Source organism: Dendrobates tinctorius, unplaced genomic scaffold, assembly GCF_039654945.1.
Source record: "Dendrobates tinctorius isolate UK_male_01 unplaced genomic scaffold, ASM3965494v1 ptg000133l, whole genome shotgun sequence".
Taxonomy (NCBI): Eukaryota; Metazoa; Chordata; class Amphibia; order Anura; family Dendrobatidae; genus Dendrobates; species Dendrobates tinctorius.
The window spans coordinates 26,173,013-26,200,761 of NW_027361801.1; the positions used below are offsets into that span (position 1 = coordinate 26,173,013).

The following is a 27,749-nucleotide window of genomic DNA, read 5'->3' on the forward strand; positions in this document are numbered from 1 at the left end:
ATATATTAATAATACAAATCTTATTGTGATTTTATTGGCTTACATTTTTTCTAGTTTTGGTATAGCTGAATTCAGTGGTGGAACCAGGGGCTGACAGCTTCCTGTTCCACCATTCAGCCTGTACTTTAGCGTTTCAGTGCAGCAGGTATGAGATTGTGCCTGCTCTGTGATTCCTCCATTCATGCAATACACAGAGAGGAACATTGCATCAGGGGAACGGAGCTAGGGGAGTAGTTTTACGTTTTACATTTTGTTAGTCAGTACTGTGGGAGGAAACTGTGGAGCCATCATAATGTGTAGGGGGAACTGTGGGAGTAATCATATATTTGAAAGGTCTGTGGGGAAAAACATAATGTGTGTTGGGGGCAGGCTTGGTTGGTATTGTCCAATGTAAGGAGACTGTGGTGGTATCATAATGTGTGAATATGTAAGGACATTATATTGTGTGTAAGGGGCTATGAAGGTCTTGCGGGTGGAGTTATGGGGGCCATCATACTTTGTGTGGGGGGTTGTGGGGTCAAGCATACCATGTGGGGTGGCCATGGCAGCATCAAAGTGTGTCGGGGGTATCATTGTTTGCGGGGGGTAGCTGTGGAGGAATTATACTGTGTTCATCATACTGTTTGAGGCATTATGGAAGGATGATACTTTGCAGGGGGCACTTTGGGGTCATCATATTGCACTTGTGGTGGGTGCTGTGGGGACAAAGTGTGGGAGCCGTGAAAAGGGTATTATAGTGGGTAGAACATTATGGGGCTTCAGTAGGGGCACAATTTCTGTGTTTTTGTCTTAATATATATCCCTCTGACTGTCTTGAAAAGTTAGACTGCGCCGTGACCCTGCTTACTTCACTGGGGATGGGAGGCAATTAGGAATTTTGATATGGAAATTCATGAATTCTTTGTAACCTCTTGCTATAAGGAAAAAGAAGATCTAACAAAAGTATGCATTAATTCACTTAAGAGTTTTAGTCATAAAAGTTTTAGTGATTTAATACTATTTCAGGATGCTTTTCCATGTTCAACTCTACCCTGTGCGTATGAAACCAGCATGTACAAAATTATCTGTAAATTGGTAACCTGCATAAAAATGACTAGTATAATATACATTATGTGAAAAGAGATCTGGACAAAAATCCAGTCTTAGATACCTGAAAGAAAGCACTGTCGGAAAACTGCCGCCAGAGAGAGTCTGACCGGGGCTTATTCTGACAATACTTTTCATACATCTGGAAATCTTCTCTCTTCATGGAAAAAAAGTTATTAGCATTAGATACAAATTTTAATCAACCATGCTTTCTTAACATTCACACAAAGACAATGTAAAATCACTTTAAATGTTGTTTTCTCTTCTTTTTGGCTTGTCTATACATGAGTGGGTGTTTACAGGAAATGAATGAATTGATTCAAAGTAAACTGAATTTGTTTTAAATTGTACAAAAAAACCTTAGAAATTTGATTTGCTAAATTTAGCAAAAATCTTTCAAAGGCTTAGAAGGGCTTAATATATATATATATATATATATATATATATATATATACATATATATACATATATATTCACAGTATTTGCGTTGTCTCTCACCTATACAGCTATGGCAGCTCCATACATGGTCCTGCACTGGCAACCTCTCTCTGACTCTGTACGTCTCTTCCTGTGTGCCTCTGGTGCTGAGAAGGCCTGACGTCAAGATGCGCGTCTGCCCAGAAGTCATGATGTCCTGGGGTAATTCTGCATCACATGAGGCCTAGGGAGCACCAGAGACCCTGACAAGTGAAGACTGCAGCTGAAGAGAGCTGCTCTCATGTAAGAGGCATGGTGAGTATAATATTGTTTTATTTTTTATTTTTACCGTTTTTTTTCTTAAGTTCTTGGGTCTGGAGAGACCTTGGAGCATAATAAATGTCTTTTATTGACAATCGGAACACACTCCATAATGCATCAATAGATTTTATGCAAATCGAATTTCCACAAAATTTTTTAGCAAATTTAGGTGTTTGCAACATATAATAATACATTTCCTCCAGAAGGAGAGCTAAGAAAGTCTAAATGTTGTTGGAATGTTGTTCTTTGATCTTTGGTTGTATTTTGTATTTATATTAAGATATACTGTAGGTAGGTCAATATTATGCTTCTCCACTCCATGGCCAAATTCTTTCAGGGCATTTTCACAAAATAAGGAGTCAGTACAAAACTGTAGTTCAAGTCGTTCCTTTATTCACTTACATAAACTCCTTTCTTTATTAAAAAAAATGGAAAAAGGTCTATGTGTGTATCTGAACTCTATGTTTGTGCAGCCTGCGTTGACTTTGTTAACTACTTGGCAGGTTGCTTTGCCTTAAAGGGCCTGTCACACTAAGCGATATCGCTAGCAATATCGCTATAACTTGTGATGTTATAGCGATATTGCTAGCGATATCGCTGTGTCTGATACTTACCTACGGCCGGCTCCCCCGCTGGTAATCGCTGATCGCGCGAGAACGTCCTGGACTGTTTCTCGTCGTCAGCTTCCTGCGGCGCTTCCTGTGGAGAGACGAGCTACGAGCGTGGAGCCGGGCGGGAGGACGCAGGATCGCCTTGTCTGACAGGTAAGTAGCGACCCCCGTCCCCAGCGATGTCGCTGGTGAGATCTGCCTGTGTGGCAGCTCACTAGTGACCACTTAGCGATGTACCAGCGATCCTGACCGCGTCATATCGCTGGTCGGGATCGCTGGTGCATCGCTAAGTGTGACAGTACCTTAACACTTCTCTCTCCAATTGTTTTAATGTTAAAACTGACTTACAACTAGAAAACAGTATTCCCAGAGAAATCACCGATATTACGTTATCCTTTAACCCCTTTACCCCCGAGGGTGATTTGCACGTTAAAGACCGGGCCAATTTTTACAAATCTGACCACTGTTCCTTTATGAGGTAATAACTCTGGAACGCTTCAATGGATCTTAACGATTCTCTGAATGTTTTTTCATGACATATTGTACTTCATGATAGTGGTAAAATTTCTTTGATATAACTTGCATTTATTTGTGTAAAAAATGGAAATTTGGCAAAAATGTAGAAAGTTTTGCAACTTTCAAACTTTGAATTTTTATGCCCTTAAAACAGAGAAATTTGTCACACAAAATAGTTAATAAATAACATTTCCCACATGTCTACTTTACATCAGCACAATTTTAGAAACAAATTTTCTCATTTTTCAACAAAATTTACAAAACCATTTTTTTGGGACCACGTCACATTTGAAGTCACTTTGAGAGGTGGCGCAAAGGTGGGTAAAAAAGAAAAGTGAAAAACAGCGAGCACGAGTGTTGATCGGTGAACTGCGTCACAAATCAATTCTTGGCAGCTGCTAAATGTGCTCATGGAGGGGCGCAAAGGGGGGTGGAGGGGGTAAAAAGAGGGGGAAGGGAAGGGGGAAGGGGGATGTGAGGGATTCAGGTGGATGAAGAGAGATCAGGGATCAATACACTTACAGTTGTTATCTCTCTTCTTTCTTCTGTCTTGTCACCTTTCTTCTTTGTTCTTTGAAAAACGGGATTGTGGTGTCACAGGCTTCTATGGCATCACAAGGCCCTGCACAGCAGGAAATTCTGAAGTATGACTGCTCTGCAGGAATCGTCATCTAGTGTGAGGCCCTACAGTGCGGTCACAGACAGGTGACAGACAGGTCACAGAGCAGTCATACCACTGCTCTGACCTGTCATTGGTGTGATCGATGATGACACCAGAGCTGGCCCTGGTGGCACCGTTGTTACTAGGCACCGGCCTAAGATCGGAGCTCACAGCTCCGATCTTAGGCAGGTCACTAGCAGGGCACAGCGCGGTCATACGATTGGCATGATCGGTGTGACCGGCGATCGCGCCAATCGGGTCCTCAATCCTACACTGGGACCTCAGTGTTTCAGGCACTTTGACTGAAACACTGAGAAATGCTGCGATAGGCTGTTCAGAATTGAACAGCCAATCACAGCGATCGTGGTTGCGGGCGAGGCGGCAACACCCCCCCAGGATGACGGGACCATCTACCCACAGGTAAGATGGCGCCGGAATTTTAATGTGATCACAGCGACTTCAGTCGTAGTGTTGCATTAAACATATGACGTAATCATCCATCCATAGTCAGCCCGGCCCAGATCACATGGACGGAATATTACGTCAGATGTCAGAAATGGGTTAAAGAGACACTGGCAATGTTCACCTTACTATCGTGTGCATCTAAAATGGCGAAAAAGTATATTTTTAGGATATCGACTTGCACATAAAGTTAAAAAAGAGAGTGAGAAAAAGAGAGTGGAAGAATGAGGCTGAGATAATGTGTCCGTAAAGTCATGGTGCACTTTTGACCAGTCACAGGAAAGCAACAAAAGATGATAGAAATGTGAAGTCTGCACCAAATAGGAGGAAAACACTCCCAGTTTTCAGTTTATCAGAATCCGTGACCAAAGTGCTACGTGAATATTGGTGCATTTATAACGAAGCACCACCACATAGGAATTACATTACTCGGTGGGATAAGCAGTTGAAAGAAACCGGCAGTTTGGAGGTGGAACCCCGTTCTGGTAGGCCATCAGTCAGTGACAAGTCTGTAGAGGCTATATGAGATAGCTATCTAAGGAGCCCTAAAAAATCTGTGCGTGTGTGTGCTTGACAATTACACCTAAGCAAGACTACAGTTCATAAGGTGTTAAAGAAATGTTTCTGTTTTACGGGGTACAAATTGCGGCTGTTGCACGCTATCAAACTGGCGGATAGACCCAAGTGATGCGCGTTTGCTGCAGATATGCTTCATGAGATCGACAGTGATGCAAGATTTTGCAGAAGATTGTATTTGGCGATGAGGTGACCTTCCATATCTGTGGACATGTTCATCACCATAACGTCCGAATAAGGGCTGCTGAACATCTCCATGCCTACGTTGTGTACGAACGTAACACCCCTAAAGTGAATGTGTGGTGTGGCCTGTTGCATGATAAGGTGATAGCCCATTTTTTTTCACGGAGCAGTCTGTGACGGCAAACACGTATCTTGAAATGTTGCAATTGTATACAGTGCCACAATTTCCAGAAGGTGTCATCTTTCAACAGGACAGCGCTCCTCTACACTACGTCAACATTGTTTGTGAGTTTCTGGATAGAACATTCCCCCAGCGGTGGATAGGCAAGGGTTCTGTCAAGCCATGGCCACCACTGTTCTGCCCATTCATGTACAGCAAGACATTTCTTAAGTGTTGTTCCAGCTATGGCCATTAGATGTCATAGTTGTCCTCTTTTCCCAATTCTTGGAGATAGTAGCTCCTTTCCCTTTAATTGTTGTTCTGTTCAGAACCGCCCCTTCATCTTCCCGGGTTTTAGCATGTAGCCATTTTCCCTCGGATCCCTGAGCGAGTCACACGTGTTCAGTTCCCTGCAGAATCATTGCTTCTACCAAGCGGATTCTGGTGAGGGTTTAATGCAGTTATATGTTGTGCTTGTATCTGTGTTAGCTGGCCATGAGGCAGCCCATGATATTGCAATGTATTTTCTGCTCCTTGTAATGCTTTTACACTGCATGTTAGACAGATGCACCCCTGTTCAGTTAGTACAATGCTAGCAGCCTAAGTTTGTTTGGATCTCTTTTCACTGTATTGTGTGTTGTATTGCTCAGCCTCTGTGGTGATGCCTGCTGCTGATGTTGCAGCACTCTGTAATAATGCCTGCTACTGTTGTAAGAGCACCCTGTATCATTGCCTTTACCTATGTAATAACATCCTGTATTATTGCTGTGTTATTATCTTCCAGTACTGATGTATTGTACAGTCTGTTTCTTTATAGTTTTTACCTGATCTCATCCACAATTGTGTTCACCAATATCATCTGCTATATCATCCATTATCATCTACCATTGTTGTTCAGGTCATCCTAATAAATATAGACTTAAGCACCCATACAGTCTTTTTACTGGGAGTGGATGAAGGGTTTAGCCGTATGCTGGAATCCACACAGCGTCACACATGGAAGAAGGCAGAACAACCACAATCCCTGGATCATCTGACACCCCTAGACTTTTACTTTTTGGGTTATGAGAAGCAACATGTGTATATTGAACTTATCAACGACATTAATCACTTAAAACAGAGAATCACAGACGTTATTCACTCTGTTACACCAGACATCCTTACCCGTGTGTGGCAAGAACTTCACTATCATTTTTATGTGTTTAGGGCAACAAATGGAGCCCCCATCAAACTGCACTGAATAGGTATGAGACTGGGAGAGTTTTTCTTTTCTTTGGAGCAGATTTCACATTGCTATTGTCTTTTGTTGCTTTCCAGTGACTGGTCAAAAGTGCACCATGACTTTACGGACACACTGTATATATAGTCATTCTAGTTTATTTGCTATGAGGGCTGAAAGTAAATGAATAAATCTTGATGCACTTATATTATTTCCTTAATAAATTCTTTACTTACCCTTTCTAAAAAACAATAACCAACTCTTTCCGGCGCTCCGATGCAGCTCTCAAGGTTGAGAAGAAAAACTCTGTTTAAAATCAAACAAAAAATGGATATTAAATGAGGAGATTTTAATGAGCTATCCAATTCTAAGCTTGTTGTCTGTTGCATCATGGCTGCTTTCTTGTATTTGGCAATCCAGCTTGGTTTACATAAGTCATTCCTCAGAACAAAGGATTGGTTAGCAGAACAAATTGCTGTTATATTTTACTTGTTGGACATCACATAAAAATGTTGCTGCTTTTTCCCAGGCAATCAATACTTTTCCCAAAATGTTACATTCCTGATCCCTGAATATCATTAACTTTTTTACTATAATTATTTTATATGTCCTATATTTGGACAGCTCCTAAAGCCACGCCATCCTATAAGCCAAGTCTTCCATATGACTCACCGAGCAACTGGTCTGATTCTGTTCAAGGAGGTAGGGAAAAAGCATGCCAGAAACAATGGGCTAACTGAAAAAGAAACCTTAAAACATAACTTTTATTGGGTAAGTATAAAATCACTCACCAAAAAAAATGAAGGTGCTATAGTGCATAAATGGGAATTAAATTGCTAGAGGAGTAGACACACAAATGGTAGGGAATCTGATTATCCACCTTCACTATTTGGCACTGGGATGACCAGTAAATAGACACAGAGCCTCAAAAATCCTAATAGTTAAAAAATAATGGACTGTCGAAAAAATCCTATTAGGCCAACTCCTCACAAAAATTACATAACTACTCAAAAAAAAAGCATTCAAATCAAGGTATAATGACCTTGAAAAGTATTGGCAAGATACTAAAAAGTGATTCCTATGATTGTGCTATATACACTTTCATACAAAAACCAACAATGTGTTGATATAAATGCACTGTCCCTTGCTGTTAACCTGTCTGACAGCCTACCTATTTGCGGAGGTTAGCACCCTAAGATGACGAGAAGTGGCGCCCCCGCTCGTCCGACGGCTGTCCCTATGCTCCTATTGATACCCTGACAAGATGCACAAAGAGAAACAGAAAGCCAGATTGACATGTATTCAGACTCTTGCTGTTAACACAAATCAGGAACGTAATGAATGAACCTTTTTCTACTGAAAATGTACTCCTTCTGGTGACATGCACTATTTCAATGATATGTCAAAAGATACCAAAAATAAAATAAATAGGAAGGAGCTAATAGTGAAAAAGAGACAGTGTAAACAGGTACACAGTGGAATCATACATACACCATAAGGAAATGCAAATAAATGGGCTCAAATGAGTCCCAGATATGCCAAGGACAAAATAACTGACAGGTTGAAGGTTTTAAGTGCTGTACATCCAATAGATACCCAGAAAACAGTGAGATGCTAAACTTTTGATAAAGTATTAACAAGCATCTCATGATAACTCCACATATATCAAATACACTGTCAGATGTTAATAAACTTATAATCATGCCAAATATAGCTATCAAACGATTCATCACATTGGTAAGCAACAGTGTTTGAGCACCCCATGCCCAAGATAATAATAATAATACATTTTATTTCTATCGCGCCGACATATTCCACAGCACTTTACATTTCGGAGGGGATTTGTACAGACAATAGACATTACAGCATAACAATAATCACATAGATTATAACAAATACCAAGAGGAATGAGGGCCCTATTCGCAAGCTTACAATCTATGAGGAAAAAAAAGGGAGACACACGAAAGGTGGGTGGTAACAGTTGCCCTGATTGTATGGACCAGTCATAATGTTAAGTGTGTATCAGTACAGACACAGAGGGCTAATGGATGCAAAAAGCATGTGGGAACATGATGCGGGGAACCTGGTTATGGTAAAACTTTTGGCTGTGCCACACAGGGATAGATTAGGTTAATATGTTGAGGTGATAGGCCAGTCTGAATAAATGCGTTTTCAGGGCACGCTTAAAATTGTGGGGATTGGGGACTAATCGTATTGACCTGGGAAGTGCATTCCAAAGAATTGGCGCAGCATGTGTAAAGTCTTGGAGACGGGAGTGGGAGTTCCTGATTATTGAGGATGCTAACCTCAGGTCATCAGCAGAACGGAGGGCGCAGGTAGGGTGGTATACTGAAACAAGGGAGGAGATGTAGGGTGGTGCTGAGCCATGGAGGGCTTTGTGGGTGAGGGTAATAAGTTTATACTGAATTCTGGAGTGGATGGGTAGCCAGTGTAATGATTGGTGAGGAATATGATCCTGGCTGCAGCATTCAAGACAGATTGGAGAGGGGAGAGTTTGGTAAGAGGGAGACCGATTAGAAGAGAGTTACAATAGTCGAGACGAGAATGAATAAGAGAATCAGTAAGTTTTTGCAGACTCAAAAGTAAGAAAAGGTCGAATTCTAGAAATGTTTTTGAGGTGCAGATGACAAGAGCGAGCCAGTGATCGAATGTGGGGGGCAAAGAAAAACTCGAAATCAAGTATGACCCCAAGACAGCGGGCATGTTGCTGGGGAGTAATAGTGGAGCCACACACAGAAATGGCAATGTCGGGTATAGGTACATTAGTAGAGGGAGGAAACACAAGGAGTTCAGTCTTTGACAGGTTCAGTTTCAGATATAGTGAGGACATGATGTTAGACACAGCGTTTAGACAATCGCCAGTGTTTTCTAGAAAGGCTGGCGTGATGTCAGGAGAAGAAGCATATAATTGGGTGTCATCAGCATAGAGATGGTACTGGAAACCAAATCTACTGATTGTTTGACCAATAGGGGCAGTGTACAAGGAGAAGAGGAGGGGGCCTAGGACTGATCCTTGAGGAACCCCAACAGTAAGGGGAAGGTGAGAGGAGGAGGAACCGGCAAAAGATACAGTAAAGGAGCGGTCAGAGAGATAGGAGAAGAACCAGGAGAGAACGGTGTCCTTGAGGCCAATGGAACGGAGCATAGTGAGGAGGAGCTGATGATCCACAGTGTCGAATGCTGCAGAGAGATCCAAGAGAATTAGCATGTAGTAATGACCATTAGATTTCGCTGTTAGTAGATCATTAGAGACTTTAGTGAGGGCAGTTTCAGTAGAGTGTAAGGAGCGGAAGTCGGATTGGAGAGGGTCGAGAAGAGCGTTATCAGAGAGATAGCAGATAAGACGGGAGTGGACCAGGCGTTCCAGGAGTTTAGAGATGAAGGGAAGATTAGAGACAGGTCACAGTTTTGGTCGAGGGATGGTTTTTTAAGTAGTGGATGTATGATGGCATGCTTAAATGAGGAGGGAAAGATGCCAGAAGAGAGAGAGAGGTTAAATATTTTAGTTAGGTGAGTGGTGACAGCAGGGGAAAGGGACTGGAGGAGATGTGACGGAAATGGGTCACTGATGCAAGTGGTTGGGCGAGAAGATGCAAGGAGCCTGCTTACTTCTTCTTCTGTGACTGGTTCAAAATCAGAGAGTGAGCTAGATGCAGTGGGGGAGGGAGGACAGTGCATGGTATGAGGTGATTGGGAGATAATTTCCTGTCGGATCTGGTCAATTTTTTATTTGAAGTAATTGGTCAGATCGTCAGCTCGGAGCTCCGTGGTTGGGGCCTGTACTCTTGGGTTGAGTAGAGAATAAAAAGTGTCAAAGAGACGTTTCGGGTTATTGGACAGTGAGGTGATGAGGGTGTTGAAATAGGTTTGTATGGAGAGGTGAAGGGCAGTGTTGTATGTTCGAAGCATAAACTTATAATGGATGAAATGTAGATTGGATTTTCTTCACAGACGTTCGGCGCACCTGGAGCACCGCTGCAGGAAACGTGTTTGCAGGGTGTGCCAGGGTTGTCGCCGTCTATGTTGTACAAGATACACAAAAGCAAGCAGATGCCACAATGATGTCTAATACCCAACCTGATAATTAGTCCTCCTGATAAGCAATTCATTATTAAAATACTTTCTGTTAAAGTATGAACCAGATGTGATAAATATGGAAAGATTATTTTTTTAAAGTCTAACCAAGAAAACAAAGGCAAGATCAAAATATGCAGTCATGAAGAATATTGTTAAATATATAATGATCCAAACAACCTTACTTGTTATGGAAATCATATATCTCTGGCATATTTCCAAATAGAATATTCTTTGTGTTTATCAAAGTTAATGGCAAAAAATGGAACATTTCTGGGTTTTCCATCGCAGATCTATATCCCTTGAGGAAGAAACAGAATATTTTATATTTAATATAGCAAAAAAAAAAAATACATTTCTACAATCTACTACTTAGTTCCTCCTTGTCAATGTTAAGAAACCCTGGATGGAAAAGGTTAAGAGTAGAGCTGGGTTGATCATTTGAAACTGGAATTTACCAGCATTGCCTAATTTTGTACAAAAAAATATGATTTATTGATTTACAGCAATTAAATCTGCAACAAATCTCAATACTGAAAAGCATGTAATTGACCAGAAAATATGTGTATAACACTCCTGACTGTGAATTGAACCCATTTTGAGCTATTTAATGAAAACACAACTTTATTAATGTCTAAGTGCCTTCAGCTTTATCTGGTTAAGGGAAAATGGATGGTAACTTGTATCAACGGCGGTATTTTTGTGGTGTGTATGGTTTAATATTGAACTTTTACATCAGAGAAGTGTGTGATAACACACACTTTATGAGGTAGATAGTGTTCTTTAAATGTCTGGATTATAGAGATTTTTGATTTTGCTGAAAAAAAGACTTGGTTCCAGGATTTTGGTTTAGTAGCAAAATGAGAACTAAAAGGTTTAATATTGTTCTCCTTGTTTGCAGTGTGTGAAGAATAAAAAAAGGCTCTTATTAACGTGCTTGTTACTGCAGTGTATCCAGATCAATTAATTCACAATCACTCTAAGTGACTATGCAGGTACAGCACTTCCCTACATCACTTGAATCTTTGGATTATCATTCACAGACAGAGTACCGCTCCCATTTTGAATCTGTTTCAGCACTGAAGTGGCACACCATAATCTATCTCTATGTAGCATGAACTGTATGCGCTGACCTCCTTCCTCTACTCTGGAAAAGCCTAAAAAGACGCTGCCTCCATATTTTAATCTTGTAGAAATATTCCACCTTGATTGGCTCTGCTAGACCATGTGATGTGATATAGCTGCAGGGCATGATGAGGAAGCTGCTTGGCTATGCCTGATGTCATTAGCCCACTCACTAAATATTCAGCAGTGTGTGAAATGGTGCCAAGCATTATCTTTTTATGATCCTGCAGTGATCAAATTTGCGTGGACCTACAGATTCAAGGAAATTTGACTCAAACCAATCCTTTGTGGATCAATCCACTTATTTATAGTTAAGAGTACTCCTAGGCAACCATTGGGTGCCTGGATTGACAACAGATCCAAAATGACAATGCAATTCATCAAGGTGCCATTTTCCAAGACCTTCTAGATGGTACTGGATGTTAACCAAACTAAAAGTTCTGCTTTATCCCAATGTGGTCTTCAAAGCTAGTGCAACAATCTGAACTATAATAAATAGGAAATAACGGGGAGACTATGCATCTCCCAATCTGCACTACTGCATTTTTTTAAATGTTCATTTTACAAATATCACAGTGACACATAACTGTATGAGCCACTTTGGCCTCATAAAATTACCACTTACAGTGCAATTTAACAGTACAATTCCACCTCATACCAATCCAAGGCAACCACATGGCCCCTAAAACAGCACCAGAAAGTCAATAGTTACATACCAATAAAATAGTGTAAAGCTCTTCCACATAAATCCTCTCAGTTTCTACTAGCTCATGGATGACGTGTCTGAAACAAAGCAAAATCAGTTAGCATCTATTAATTTTGTATACAATCTGGAAATAACACATTTCCAGTACAAAGAAGTGTAGAACAAAGGTGGGAAAGTAAAAGTTTCTTTGATACATTTCATAAAGTACATATTCTATTCCAGTACAATAGATATGGTCTGACTTTTTCTTTTTTTTCCCCTTATTTTAGATAAATATCCGTAATATACTTTCATTGTTTGTACTTAAAATTTGGAAGAATAAGGAAATTGCAAAAATCTAAATTCTTTCATGCTTGATTTTGCAGAGGTGACCTTGCCATAAATATACAGTAAATTAGGGACAAGCTGTATAAGTCATCCTAGATCTTTACTTCTTAAAATTCTTCAGAAGTAAAGTAGATAATGACTGAATATTACATCCTTACAAATAATTCTTAATTAGAAATTAACAAAATATGGCAGAAGTGTGCCTAACTTCATTTTCTCACTTTAGCAATGAATACTTCATCTTGGTCAATGTTGACCAAACTATGAGCAAATTCCTTTTTCATCCTCACTCGTGTTCTTCCACTCAGTCTTCACTTTTGCTCAATACTGATCCAAATTTTTTAGTATAACTGGGTTGAAGTTGGTTGATTGTTAGATTGTTAAATTCTTTGTAGAAAAAGGATGCAGCAATTACCCTTTTAGTATATCCAAACTATCCTCGCTTTCTGATATAAAGAATTGCAACGAGTTTCTTTTCTCTTGATAGTCATGCATCACTTCGATCTGAAATGACAGAGTTAAAAAAAATGATACGAAAAATAGAACATTGTTCACATTTACTATATCAATGTATCCAAAACCATACAAAAAATACAGTTACAATCCACATTTGACAATAACTTAATTTTGGCTCTATTTTGATATGTTCTAGAATATGTGACATATTACAGAAACTCTTACAAAATAAATTTTGCCTCCTAAATAGCATGGTTAAAGTAGCTGACAGACTCTGTATAAGATTGTTTTCCCATTGGATCATAAAAAAATGAGACACTGTTTTGCCATAAGGTTGTAAAAGATCATGAAAAATAAAGATCTATCAAATGAGCTGTCAAGGACTGGCAATGCGTATACCATGAAGTATGTTACCAACCACCATGGTTGGAAGTTCAACACATCACTAGCCAACAAAATCATTACTGAAGAAGATAACGTACAATGTCATCCAGTAGAGAAAAGGTTGTATTCACACTGGGAACAAACAGGAGTGCATGGATAGTAGGTGAATGAAGTCAACAACTATTTTTTTCTCAAGCTCTCAATTTAGAGTTTTGGGTAGGATGGAACAATTAGTAAAACGTGAACAGTGACCTCAAGGTCCACTTAGACTGGAAGATTCCTTTGATTTCACGATAATCTTGCAATCTAATCAAGTTGCCAATCACCCGAAGAATGAGCGAAGTGCTAGTCTATTGGGTGGAATTATCTTTTTGTGCTGCACAAAACATCATCGTTCTTAGCATCGCATCATACACAAGACTGTGTACACAAGACTTGTGCTGCCAAAAACAATGGCGGCCTATGAGAGCTTAACAAACTATTAAAGATCATTCAGTGTGGATCAGTGGCGCAGTCTACCTTTAGCAACAGGCCATTAAACGACCGCTGATTGGTAAATAACAAACAATTGGTGATTGTTTAATGTTGGAAAATCAAGTGTTAACACACCCTAAAAAAGTAGTTTGAAGTCATAATCAACCAATCCTCTGAGGGTTTTTGGTCACTTAACCACTTCCCTAACTTCTCAACCATGCAACTTGGCTGCTACCATCCTGATACGCAATGTACATGGAACATATACAGTGGGGCAAAAAAGTATTTAGTCAGTCAGCAATAGTGCAAGTTCCACCACTTAAAAAGATGCGAGGCGTCTGTAATTTACATCATAGGTAGACCTCAACTATGGGAGACAAACGGAGAAAAAAAAATCCAGAAAATCACATTGTCTGTTTTTTTTTCATTTTATTTGCATATTATGGTGGAAAATAAGTATTTGGTCAGAAACAAAATTTCATCTCAATACTTTGTGATATATCCTTTGTTGGCAATGACAGAGGTCAAACGTTTTCTGTAAGTCTTCACAAGGTTGCCACACACTGTTGTTGGTATATTGGCCCATTCCTCCATGCAGATCTCCTCTAGAGCAGTGATGTTTTTGGCTTTTCGCTTGGTAACACGGACTTTCAACTCCCTCCAAAGGTTTTCTATAGGGTTGAGTTCTGGAGACTGGCTAGGCCACTCCAGGACCTTGAAATGCTTCTTACGAAGCCACTCCTTCGTTGCCCTGGCGGTGTGCTTTGGATCATTGTCATGTTGAAAGACCCAGCCACGTTTCATCTTCAATGCCCTTGCTGATGGAAGGAGGTTTGCCCTCAAAATCTCACGATACATGGCCCCATTCATTCTTTCATGTACCCGGATCAGTCGTCCTGGCCCCTTTGCAGAGAAACAGCCCCAAAGCATGGTGTTTCCACCACCATGCTTTACAGTAGGTATGGTGTTTGATGGATGCAACTCAGTATTCTTTTTCCTCCAAACACGACAAGTTGTGTTTCTACCAAACAGTTCCAGTTTGGTTTCATCAGACCATAGGACATTCTCCCAAAACTCCTCTGGATCATCCAAATGCTCTCTAGCAAACTTCAGACAGGCCCGGACATGTACAGGCTTAAGCAGTGGGACACGTCTGGCACTGCAGGATCTGAGTCCATGGTGGCGTAGTGTGTTACTTATGGTAGGCCTTGTTACATTGGACCCAGCTCTCTGCAGTTCATTCACTAGGTCCCCCCCGCGTGGTTCTGGGATTTTTGCTCACCGTTCTTGTGATCATTCTGACCCCACGGGGTGGGATTTTGCGTGGAGCACCAGATCGAGGGAGATTATCAGTGGTCTTGTATGTCTTCCATTTTCTAATTATTGCTCCCACAGTTGATTTCTTCACTCCAAGCTGGTTGGCTATTGCAGATTCAGTCTTCCCAGCCTGGTGCAGGGCTACAATTTTGTTTCTGGTGTCCTTTGACAGCTCTTTGGTCTTCACCATAGTGGAGTTTGGAGTCAGACTGTTTGAGGGTGTGCACAGGTGTCTTTTTATACTGATAACAAGTTTAAACAGGTGCCATTACTACAGGTAATGAGTGGAGGAAAGAGGAGACTCTTAAAGAAGAAGTTACAGGTCTGTGAGAGCCAGAAATCTTGATTGCTTGTTTCTGACCAAATACTTATTTTCCACCATAATATGCAAATAAAATGAAAAAAAAAACAGACAATGTGATTTTCTGGATTTTTTTTTCTCAGTTTGTCTCCCATAGTTGAGGTCTACCTATGATGTAAATTACAGACGCCTCTCATCTTTTTAAGTGGTGGAACTTGCACTATTGCTGACTGACTAAATACTTTTTTGCCCCACTGTATTTCTTTAGAAAAAAAATGATTTCCTGGTAATAGCACTGGAGTGTATGTTTTCCTGAGAGTTCTATTCCCCCACGTCATCAATCTCCCTTATGTAATCCAGATAATATGGAAAGTTACATAATTATATCTACTGTGGGTGAAAACTGCTTGTCATAGACTAGCAGCTTCTGTACAAAATCCTTGTTTTTAACTATGTATATTTGGTATCTGTGTGAAGATTTTATACTTACCTCTTAAAAATCTACAAACATTCAGTTGTTGACAATTAAATTATTTATTAGTATTATTATTATTATTATTATTAAAGAGGTTGTCCACTACTTTTGCATTGCTGATCTATCCGTAGGATAGGTCATAAATGTTTGTTCGGCTTATCAGCTGTACTCGATGACGGCGGCGGTGGCCGGAACTGCTCGACTGTGGAGCTGCTCAATGAAAAAAATAGTGGACAACCTCTTTAATTCCTTGTAGCTAGAACATTCTCTGGAGTTTAATATCTTTTTATAAGATCCTGTTGGAAATATCTGCACTAAACAGGGACTGGACTGTGATGTGTTATTCCAATTGTGATTGGACTCTCAGAAACTTTCATACACAGTCTCAATTCTAGAAAACTAAAACAAGTTTTACAATGTTTGTGTAGCTGGGGATATTAATCTGCAGGAGGTTTATCGGACTATGTTCAAATGTTGCGGTTTTGCCACATTTTTTTTATTCTGCAAGCAAAACCTGCATGAAGCTGCTACAAAAAAGTCGGTTTTGCTGCTTTTTTGCTGTCATTTGTGCATGCTGATAAAGTTTAGTGCCTCCCAAAAAATCATGATGACAACTTCCTTAAGGTTTCCGCACCAAAAACGCAGCAAAACCTGACAACTGCTGAAGTGTTATTAATATTTGGGGAAAATATTACACAAGAAATGTTTTAAAAAAACAAAATAATTGAATAATAAATAATTTCATGAATGATCTATTAAATGTGTTTGATAGGTACAAAGTTTGTACGGTTTAGAGCAGAAGAGGCAAAACTTTCTTTATATTAATTTACATTTTATGGAGCCCTAGTTAAGATGAAATAGCAGGGAATCGGAAACATACATATGTGCTGAGCAGAGGACTTTGCTGCAGATTTTTAGCCCATGTAACAGACATGGGCTCATAATAGAGGTATCACCTGCATTTAAGGGAGACTTCTCAAGTTATCCTCTATCCTCAGAACAGAGGATATCTTTCTAATTGATGTGCCTCTGACTGCCATGGCCTCCACCGATCCTAGGACTTTGAAGAGCTCTGGTTGAATGCTGAATGTGTCGGCGGTTAACCATTACCGCTCCATTCATTCTTAATGGGAGTGCCGGAGATTGCCAAGAGCAGCGCTCGGCTGATTTTCAGCGCTCCGATCAGAATGAATAGAGAGGCGATGCACATGATCGATCTCTGCTCCGTGCAGCCAGGACTTTTCAGAGTCCGGTTCTCGGGATTGTTTGGGGCCACTTTGGTCAGACCTCAGCAATAAGAAACTTATCCCCTATCCTTTGAATAGGAGATAATTTTCAAACTTGAGTACACCCCTATAAGACCCAAATGCATATCAGATTAATGAGGGTGGAACTTGCCAGTTTTGGTTGGATTGACCAACTATATTAGGTGTATGGCCCCAAAATGCCCAATCATTTTGTTCTCCAGGTAGATCTACTGCTAGAGATATCTGGCAGGAGCTTGCTCCACTGTCCCCATAGAGAACATATGAACCCTCTGCAGTGTGTGGGGAAATCGGGAAACATAGCTGTTAGCCAAACAAGCCTACAGCCTTCTCACAGGTGCTTGTAGTGACTGACTACACTTGAACCACAGCCATGATGTCTTTATACATGACCATGCTACGCCTCCCCTCCACCCTTGTCTGTGCTCTGATAAACCAGTAGATCAAGATTAACTACAACATTGTATTCCACAGGACTAGGAAAAAGTTTGGGCACTTTGCAAAACTATTTGAAGTTTTTCTCCAGGATTTCTTTGTTTTAAATAGATTCTTGATGTGTGAATTTTGTTACCTTGCGAGAAGTTTGCATTTTTCTTGTGGTCCTTTTTCCAGGCAATGTTATGTCAAATGAAAACTTCAGACTTGAATTGAAATCCATACCTTTATTTCAAAATAAAGTAAACTTTATTACAATTGTCTGGTGATTAGAAGCAGCAAAAAAATACAGCCTACCCAATATAAGAATGCAGAATCAAAATATGGGAACGAGCAAAAAAGTACAGTTTATGTTTATTCATCTTTACATACATGTTATGTGATGTAAAATTATATAAAGGTTTCAATTACTTTTCCCAATGAATATGAGCAAATTAAACTAAGTAATGGCATTTCAGCATTCATGATTCAAAATATAAACATTTTGGAGCAGTCATTGGGTGGAATTTGTTAAGATCTGCATTATTTATTCCGGTATTACTAAAAATCATGCTTGAGTGATATGTGTTACTGTCTAGTTGTGCTTGCTGTTCCTGAATCAGTAAATTAGATATACGCCAGCCTGAATCTGCACAATATAGCAACTTTGTAAGACTGTATGTTCCTCCCTCTCCCTATCAACTATTAAAGATGACCGGTCACCAAATTTTTTCATGTTGAACTGGACACATGATGTAATAATTTCTGCAGAGTGGAATAAAACATTTTTGTTTTTTTTCTTATTTCAACTCTCCTTTGCAAAGATATTAGCAATCAAGTACTTGCCACCTAATGAGTTAAGTCCATGTGGGTGTTATCAGATAGCTTTCACTGGGGGTGTGTACTTCTGCCTCCTTTATGATGCTGACCAATCATGAGCAGAAAGCAATGTAGAAGTGCAGAAAGGCTTGTGATGATGTCATCAGTGTCACATGACCTGAGTCCAGAGGTTCTACCAGCCAGAGAGTGTAGCCTAAATAAGCACTTGAAATATATTACACAACTCAGAAGTAATGGAAATATTAACTGGAATTAATAGCACCACACATCTGTGTTTGTAATATATCTTCAGTGCTTATTTGGGCTGCACATTCTGACTTGCTGAACCTGTATACTCAGGTCATGTGACCCTGATGACATTATCACCTGTCCTTCTGCACTTTTACCTTGCTGCGTGCTCATTATTGGTCAGCATCAGCAACAGAAAGGAAGCAGAATTACACGCACCCAGTGAAAATATCTAATTACACCCACTTGCACTTAACTAAAGTTAACTCATTAGAGGTCAAATATTTGATTGTTAATATCTCCGCAACTGAGAGGTGAAATTTAAAAAAAAAGTTTTGTTCAGCTCTGCAGCTACAATTACATGGTGTGTCTGTGATAGAAATATATATTTCATATAGATCTCACTTGCATTCTATAGGCTATATGCTATATACTCATCTACTCATATATACTCTATATACATAAGTTTCTTCTGGCAATTACTCTGATCTGCTCCCTGTCCACATTTTCCGCTAAGGCTTTTGTGGATTCAGGAGCGGCTCTGAACCTGATGGACTTGGATTTTGCTAAACGTTGTGGGTTTCCTATGACACCTTTACGGACGCCTATCCCCTTGAGGGGTATTGATGCTACTCCTTTGGCGAAGAATAAACCTCAGTTTTGGACCCAGATGGTAATGCGGGTCGCCCAAGACCATCAAGAAAATTGCAGATTTTTGGTGTTGCATAATTTGCATGATACCATTGTTCTGGGATTTCCCTGGTTGCAAATCCATAATCCAGTTTTGGATTGGAAATCTGTGTCTGTGGTGAGTTGGGGTTGTCGGTGTGCTCTTAGTGACGCTCCTGTTTTCTCCACCTCTCCCCAGTCGCATGATGTTCCTGACTATTTCGCTGATTTTTATGATGTATTTAGTGAGAATAAGTCTGCGTCTTTGCCTCCTCATAGGAGTTAAGACTGTGCAATTGAGTTGAGCCCTGGGTGTAAATTTCCCTAGGGTCGACTTTTCAATTTATCTGTACCCGAACACGAGGCTATGCGATCTTATATTAAGGAGTCGTTGGAGAAGGGTCATATTAGACCATCCTCTTCACCCTTGGGTGCTGTTTTTTTTTTTGCGGCCAAGAAAGATGGTTCATTTAGGCCTTGTATTGACTATCGTTCCCTCAACAAAATTACTGTTAAATATCAGAATCTGTTACCCCTGATTTCTGATCTATTCTCCAGAGTTAAAGGTGGTTGCTGGTTTACCAAGCTTGACCTCAGGGGGGCGTATAATCTTATTCGCATTAAGCATGGGGATGAATGGAAGACGGCGTTTAATACTCCGGAGGGACATTTTGAGTACCTGGTGATGCCTTTTGGGCTCACTAATGCCCCTTCTGTCTTCCAGTGCTTCATGAACGATATTTTCTGGGACTTTGTGGATACATTTTTGATCATCTATCTGGATGATATTTTGATCTTTTCCAGGGATTGGGACTCTCATGTGGAACATGTTCGGACTGTGTTCCGGATTTTGAGGGAGAATTCCCTGTATGTTAAGGGATCGAAATGCCTTTTTGGTGTACAGAGGATTTCATTTTTGGGATTTATTTTGTCTCCGTCAACTATTGAAATGGACCCGCCCAAGGTACAGGCCATTTATGATTGGGTTCAGCCCACTTCGTTGAAGGCCCTCCAGAAGTTTTTGGGTTTTGCTAATTTTTATCGTAAATTTATAGCTAATTTTTCTGGTATTGCCAAACCATTGACTGATTTGACTAAGAAGGGTGCTGATGTGCTGAATTGGTCTCCAGAGGCTGTTTCTTCCTTTCAGGAGCTGAAGCAGAGGTTCACTTCTGCTCCGGTTTTGCGGCAACCTGATGTCTCACTCCCGTTTCAGGTGGAGGTGAACGCTTCTGAGATTGGTGCAGGAGCTGTTTTGTCCCAAAAAGATCCGGTAACATCTAAAATGAATCCCTGTGCTTTCTTTTCCTAAAAGTTCTCCCCATCCGAACGCAACTATGATGTGGGGAATCGGGAACTGTTAGCCATGAAATGGGCATTTGAGGAGTGGAGACATTGGTTTGAGGGAGCTAGACATCAAGTCGTGGTCCTCACTGACCACAAGAATTTGATTTACCTTGAGTCCGCCAAACGCTTCAATCCTAGACAGGCTAGGTGGGCCATGTTTTTCACACGTCTTGATTTTGTGGTCTCTTTTCTTCCGGGCACTAAGAATGTCAAGGCAGACGCCCTCTCTAGGAGTTTCTTTGCTGATTCTCCTATTGTGACCAAGCCTGCTACCATCTTAGGTGAGGGGGTAGTTCTTTCTGCCATCTCGCCCGATTTGAGACGTACTCTGGAAGAGTTTCAGGAGGACAAACCTGAGCGTTGTCCCATTGGAAAATTGTATGTTCCTGACCAGTGGAGGAAGAGAGTAATGTCTGAAGTTCATTGCTCCGCATTGGCTGGTCATCCAGGTATTTTTGGTACTAGAGATTTGGTGAGTCTGTCTTTTTGGTGGCCTGCCTTATCTTGTGATATCAGGAATTTTGTGCAGTCCTGTGGGACTTGCTCCCGGTCTAAACCTTGTTCTCGCTCTAGTGGGTTGTTGATGCCTTTGCCGGTGCCCAGGAGGCCATGGACCCATATTTCAATGGATTTTATTTCTGATATGCCTGTCTCTCAGAGAATGACTGTTTTCTGGGTGATTTGTGATAGATTCTCTAAGATGGTCCATCTTGTACCACTCCCTAAGTTGCCATCTTCCTCAGAGTTGGTGCCCTTGTTTTTGCAACAGGTGGTTCACTTGCATGGAATTCCTGAGAACATTGTATCTGACAGAGGAGTTCAGTTTGTTTCTAGATTTTGGAGGACTTTTTGTTCCAAGCTGGGAATTCAGTTGTCCTTCTCCTATGCGTTTCACCCTCAGACCAATGGGCAGACGGAGAGAGCAAACCAGACTTTGGAGTCTTATTTGAGATGTTTTATCTCTGCTGATCATGATGATTGTGTCTCATTTTTGCCCTTGGCTGAATTTGCTTTAAATAATAGAGCTAGTTCTGCCACTTTGATGTCACCTTTTTTTGTAACTTTGGGTTTCATCCTCGATTCTCTTCAAGGCAGGTGGAGTCTTCTGCCTGCCCAGGTGTTGACACTGTGGTGGAGAGAATGCACCAGATTTCGGACCAAGTGGTGGATAAGTTGTCTCTCTCCCAGGAAAAGGCCCAGCTGTTTTCTAACCGGCATAGGACCATTGGTCCCTGGTTTCAGGTGGGTGATATGGTTTGGTTGTCATCAAAGAATATCTCTATGAAGGTGGCTTCTCCAAAGTTCAAACCTAGATTTATTGGACCTTACAAGATTTTGGAGATTCTTAATCCGGTCTCTTTTCGATTGGCTCTTCCTGTTACATTTAAGATCCATAACGTGTTTCATAAGTCTCTGTTGAAGAGGTTTGTTGAGCCAGTAGTTCCTGTGGTGGCACCTCCTGACCCTGTATTGGTTGAAGGTAATGTGGAATATGAGGTTGAGAAGATACTGGATTCTCGTCTGGCTAGACGGAGACTCCAGTATTTGGTTAAGTGGAAGGGTTATGGCCAGGAGGATAATTCTTGGGTCTCTGCATCCGATATTCATGCTGAAAGATTGGTTTGTGCTTTTCAACGGGCCCATCCTGATCGGCCTGGTGGCGTGAATGAGGGTTCGGTGACCCCTCCTCAAGGGGGAGGTACTGTTATGAGCTCATTTTCTCGTTCACCTTTGATGTCCGATGAACTCCCTCTGCTGGTGAAAGGAGGTGGTGAAACTGATTTGGATGGGAGAAACCTGTCACCTGAACAGGTGGATTGCGATTGGACATCCGGAATCTCTGAGTGGATATAAGGCAGCCGACGCCCTGTAGGGTTGCTGGTGATTTCTCTGCTCTGAGCTCTGGCCTCCAGTTCAGTTCCTGTCTTCTAAAGTTTTTGCTCTGGTATTGTTCCATGAGATTTTGTCTGATTTGCTTAGTTTAGTGTTCAGCCAGCCCCGGCTGGGGCTTTGCTGAATTTCCTTTTTTGTCCCTGATCGGTTAATTCTCTTTTGCTCTGTCTTCAGAATATATCGGAGTGCTGATATAGGGATTTTGAAGTCTAGTGACTTCAGGGCTGTTTTTCCTATCAGACGTGGTGGGACATTTTTGGTAGGATTTTTGCGGATTGCAGCCAGAATCTTTTCTGTCCTTTCCTATCTAGTTAGTTGGGCCCCATTGTTTGCTCTGCCTGTCTTTCTGTCTGTGTTTGTGCTTTCATCTGTTTTCACCGTCAATACATGTTGGGGGCTGTCTATTGCTTTGGGGTCTGCTCTGGGGCAGTTTAGATTTCCCCTTTCTTTCTTTAGGCTTATTTAGCTCTCCGGCTGTGACGACGTGTCTAGGACCACCGTAGGAATGCTCCACGGCTACTGTTAGTTGTTGTGAATAGGATCAGGGGTATGCAATCCGCTAGCTGCCAACCTCTCCGGTTTTCTGGACTTAGCTTGTATTTTTGTTTTTTCCTCCTCCGGTGAATCATTCATAACAGGCGGCCCTACAAGAGCCTCACACAATCGGTGCAAGCCCACCCAAGGAGGTGCTGGACATAGCACCCAGAAGCCTATGGTCCAAGGTAGACTTCAAGTTGCGCCAGTGCGGGTGTCACTCAAGTCTAGAGCCCCGGACGCTCACAAGGCCCAGCATCCCGTGCCCACCACCCAGAGTCAAACTGTCCACCAACTGACCAACTGGAGGTGTAAGTGGAACTGCTGTTCAAGAAATGGCCTAAGAACTTTGGCATGGGCCAGGAAACTCTCAACCCAGAGGGACCATACCCGCTTTGTGAAATGGCTGCACTGCTTCTGGCTCCAGCGCCAGAGGATCATCTTGGACAAGATTCGGAAGGTGCTCCCTGAAGTTTATCCAGGCCCTGGACCAGAAGACAGCCACTCAGCTCCTCAAACTGGTTAACAAATGCTGACCTGAGTTCAAGCTGGGTGAAAGGTACGACTGCTGGCTGCTAAAGGAGAAGTCCCAGCAAAAAGACCCCCTGTGAGAGCAAGAAAGCTCAGCTGGACTTCATCTCTGCTGAAGAGGACCCCAGTAAATGGCTTGTTTCCCTGCCAGCCCTGTGCCAGAAGATGGGAGTCCCTCACGACATTGTGAAGAGCAAGGCCAGAGTGAGTCACCTCATCCATGGGAATCATCGTGCAGTCCCAGTTTTTCCTGATCAGGAGGAAGACTGTGAAAGGAGAACTCTGTACGATTGCATCAATGCAACCCCGTTTCTCCTGTTTGCAGCCTTCATCTCGTACAGGAAACTGAAAGACTCCATAGTCTCTGCGCTAGCTCTAGGCCTCCCTGACTAAGAGAAGCCATCCCGTCTTTGCCGAACGGAAAAAGAAGGACAAAGGTGGAGGAGGTCATGCTACTGGCGTCTTAAAACAGACCCACGGAGGAAAACCAGAGGCCTCTAGACTACCTCTTAGCTGGCCTGGATCCAGTTGCAAGGGGGGGGCCCTCCTGCATGAAAACAATATTTGCAGCACACGCCCTCCTGACAAGGCTGCTGATGTCATTCTTGGACAACCACTGGAAATCCGCTCTCCACCACTCTTCAGTGCTCTCAGCTGTTACCTGTCTCTACTCCCACTCCCAAGGGGGGATGCGGATACGGACTCTTCCGAGAAAAATGGCTCCAGTTTTGCAGATGATGAAGGAAGTGCAGTGACCAGCAATCAAGACATCCTATGGTCCAGAAGTTTGTCAGCCCAAGAAGCGGAACTGATAGGAGCTGACGAAAGGCCTGCCAGATTGCGAAGGACAAAACTGCAAACGTCTATACCGATTCCAGGTAATCGCATGGCATAGCACATGACTTCGGACCTATCTGAGCTGCAAGAGACTTCATCACAGCAAGCGGGTCAATCGTGAAGAATCATGAAGCCATCAGGGACATGCTGGACGCTCTTCAACTACTAAAACTGGTGGCAGTGTTAAAGGTCAAGGCACACGGAAAACTGAACACAGTAGAGACACGGGGGTATCAACATGGCAGAAGTGGCAGCCAAAGAAGCAGCCAGAGGAAGACAATATTGAAAAATGGGAGACATCGTAGAGCCGGACGGCTACTATATGACGACTGAAGACGAGGAAACCTGACAAAATGACTTCCTGGAACCTGTACAAGAAGTAGCAGGACCAGACTCGAAAGGAGGAGAAGGAAAGCTGGATGCTGAAGGGCCAAAGCACTGGGCTCCAAAAAACATGTCTACCTCAAATGTCTACCTCAAACGGCTACCTCAAACGGCTACCTCAAACAGCTACCTCAAACAGCTACCTCAAACAGCTACCTCAAACAGCTACCTCAAGACAGACCCAGTCTACCTCAAAGTATGTACCCTACGGTGGTTCAATGGACACATGGCCCCCGCACAGAATTGAAGACACAGATGAATGACCTGATTGGACTGGACTCCCACCTTAACAGCCAAATTTCCAGCAGCTGTCAGGCCTCTGACAAATGCAACATCGGACAAGTGGGAAAAGTTCCCCTACATCATCTGGCCTGAAGATTTCCCAGTAAGAAACCAGTTGGTGTAGACTACTGCAAAGAAGCTACTCTCAAAAATAGTGTGCAGATATGGGGGTTCCAGAAGTGATAGCAAGTGATCAGGGACCCACATTCACAGCAAACCTGACACAAGAGATCTGATCAGCAGTAGGGTCAGACTTAGGCCTACACACTTCCTGCCATCCCGCACCATAGACTAAGTGGGACACTTAAGAGCAGCATGCTAAAAAATTGCCAAAAAGACAGACAAACCATGGCATTAAACACTCGCATAGGCTCAGAAAAAGCTGTCACCAATATGAAATTTTATTTGGGTCTAAACCCAGGTTAGGGGTATTTTTCCCTCAGTAGTTGACTATGCAATGTGATACTTTGTCTGCATGCGTAATTGAATTTATCAAGAATTTTGCTAATGTCTATTCTCGAGTTTTTTCCTTCATTGCCAGGTCCAGATTTGGTGCCTGGTATGCACGCCCTGAAGTCAGGAGACTGAGTGTTGGTGGAAAAAGTTCATAAGGAGAGCACTCGATCCCAGATTTTATGGTCCTTCTCCAAGTGCTGACGCCACCAACCTGGATCCACGCGTCACATTGCAGGAAAGCCCTCATATCAGAAGATACACCTAAGCTGGAATGATGCTGTGGATGCCCTACCTGACTGAATAAATTATCTACAAGACAGAGAATACACATCACTGGCTGCATAGACTGCTAACTAAGAGACTTTGATTACAACATAATGAACCCCCGTTAGGGACAGATCTCCTGACCGCCCATTTGCGGAAGTCTGTACGGTGGGGAGCGTATGCGCTAGGCATGCGTCAACCCACTGGCAGCATAAAAGAGTTGCAGCGCTTTGGGACAGAAGCAGGATTTTAGTGCAAGTGATATCTAAGGGGGGATTTTGATAGAAATATATATATATTACTACTAATAGATAAAGACAAGGTTCTGTTTATGAGGAGAAGACATTTAAGTTGGGGTTACACAATGACTTTGGCAGTGACACTTGTCACATGACCAAAGTTCGCTAGGTGTCGCTACTACATAGCAAAATGCAAGAGAATGGGGTCACATTGCTACCCTGAGCGTACTTTGACAAGCAAGTTGTGGCTGCAGTATTCTCAGGGTTTCAATGTGACACCATTCACTTGTATTGTGCTGCGATGTAGCAGCAGCACCTAGCGAACTTTGGTAATGCGAAATGTGTCACAGCCAAAAGATGTCATGTATCCCCAGCCTAATTATCAACCTACAGAAAGGTAATTAGCCTAATCGCCTTATCGCCTTATCAAAGAGATATCAGAGACGTCAGTAACAAGTTGGGTGCATGAACAGTGAGTACTACAAATACATTTGGGGGAATAGACATTGTGTCTATCTGGATGGAGCTAGAAATCTGCTGTTAATATACTAATTGATATTCTGTTTGTGCATACACATTATATATTGGAAACCTCTTCAGAACGCACAGATCCAGGATCTAATTCTATACGAAGTTCAGACATTATATAAACAATTTACCATGCTTTGGAGAAAAAAGAGGTGATTTAGCTCTAGGGGGAGTCTCAGGGCGAGGAGCTACTAACTGGACTGGCCGCACTTGCTTATCAGCCAACTTCTTGAGACAATTTTGACGGTTTTCAAAGAGTTCTCTGACGTTCTCAATCTTGGCTTGGACAGCTTGAATTTGAGCCTAATAAATCAGAGAAATACAATCATTTGTGGAGGCTCCTAAATTGCCAATAATTAAAATGAAGTACTGTCAATAAATTGTTAAAAGCAACAATCATAACTAAGTAAAATTCTGTAAGGCATTCCAGGAAGCTGGAAATAGACTAGATCAGACTATTCTTCATTGAAACAGTCTTTCTGGAAGGTAAAATATTTATTCCTTAAGTCAAAATTATTAAAAAAAAAAATAATAATAATATTAAAAATATGGAATACTGTGTCCAGTTCTGGGCACCACATTTTAAAAGACATGAACAAAGTGGAGCAAGCTCAAAGAAGAGAGACCAGAATGGTGACAGGTCTGCAAACAATGTCCTATGAGGAACGGTTAAAGGATTTGGGAATGTTTAGCTTGAAAAAGAGAAAAAACTTTTTGACAGTGAGGGTGATAAATGAATGTAACTGGCTGCCATGAGGGTTCTCCTTCAATGGAAGTCTTCAAACAGAAGCTGGACAGACATCTGTCTGGGATGATTTAGTGAATACTGCATTGAGCAGGGAGTTGGATACGATGACCCAGGAGGTCGTCCCTTCCAACTCTACCATTCTGTGATTAAGATTGATCCCTATGAATTTGGGAATCGGAAAGAGAAAGCGTGAATGTGAATGAGCAGAGATCCAAGAGAAGATTCTATGGGCACTAAAATAATCATAAGCATTTCATATCGCAAATTCAATTGCTACAGTGGGTAATCATAGCTGAGACGGAGGTCATTTCAGGTTTTGCTATATAAATATATATATGACTACTTGTTAACTTCCATGTATGGTGGATTTGTACAGAATGCATTTATTTGGTGCTCAAGAGAAGTGATAGGATTTTGC

General features: G+C 41.6%; 1 protein-coding gene across 4 annotated transcripts in view; it reads right to left on the minus strand.

Annotated features, from left to right (window-relative positions):
* The window catches only part of MCF2 (MCF.2 cell line derived transforming sequence), a 251,763-nt gene that overhangs the window by 36,941 nt on the left and 187,073 nt on the right, over nt 1-27,749 (minus strand). For all 4 annotated transcript variants that reach the window (XM_073543572.1, XM_073543571.1, XM_073543574.1 and 1 more), the window contains 7 exons: nt 26,715-26,886; nt 17,709-17,797; nt 12,881-12,969; nt 12,149-12,215; nt 10,493-10,608; nt 6,449-6,518; nt 1,151-1,243 (listed from right to left, as the gene is read on the minus strand). In XM_073543572.1, coding sequence (XP_073399673.1) covers nt 1,151-1,243; nt 6,449-6,518; nt 10,493-10,608; nt 12,149-12,215; nt 12,881-12,969; nt 17,709-17,797; nt 26,715-26,886 — 696 coding nt within the window. The remainder of the gene's footprint in view (nt 1-1,150; nt 1,244-6,448; nt 6,519-10,492; nt 10,609-12,148; nt 12,216-12,880; nt 12,970-17,708; nt 17,798-26,714; nt 26,887-27,749) is intronic.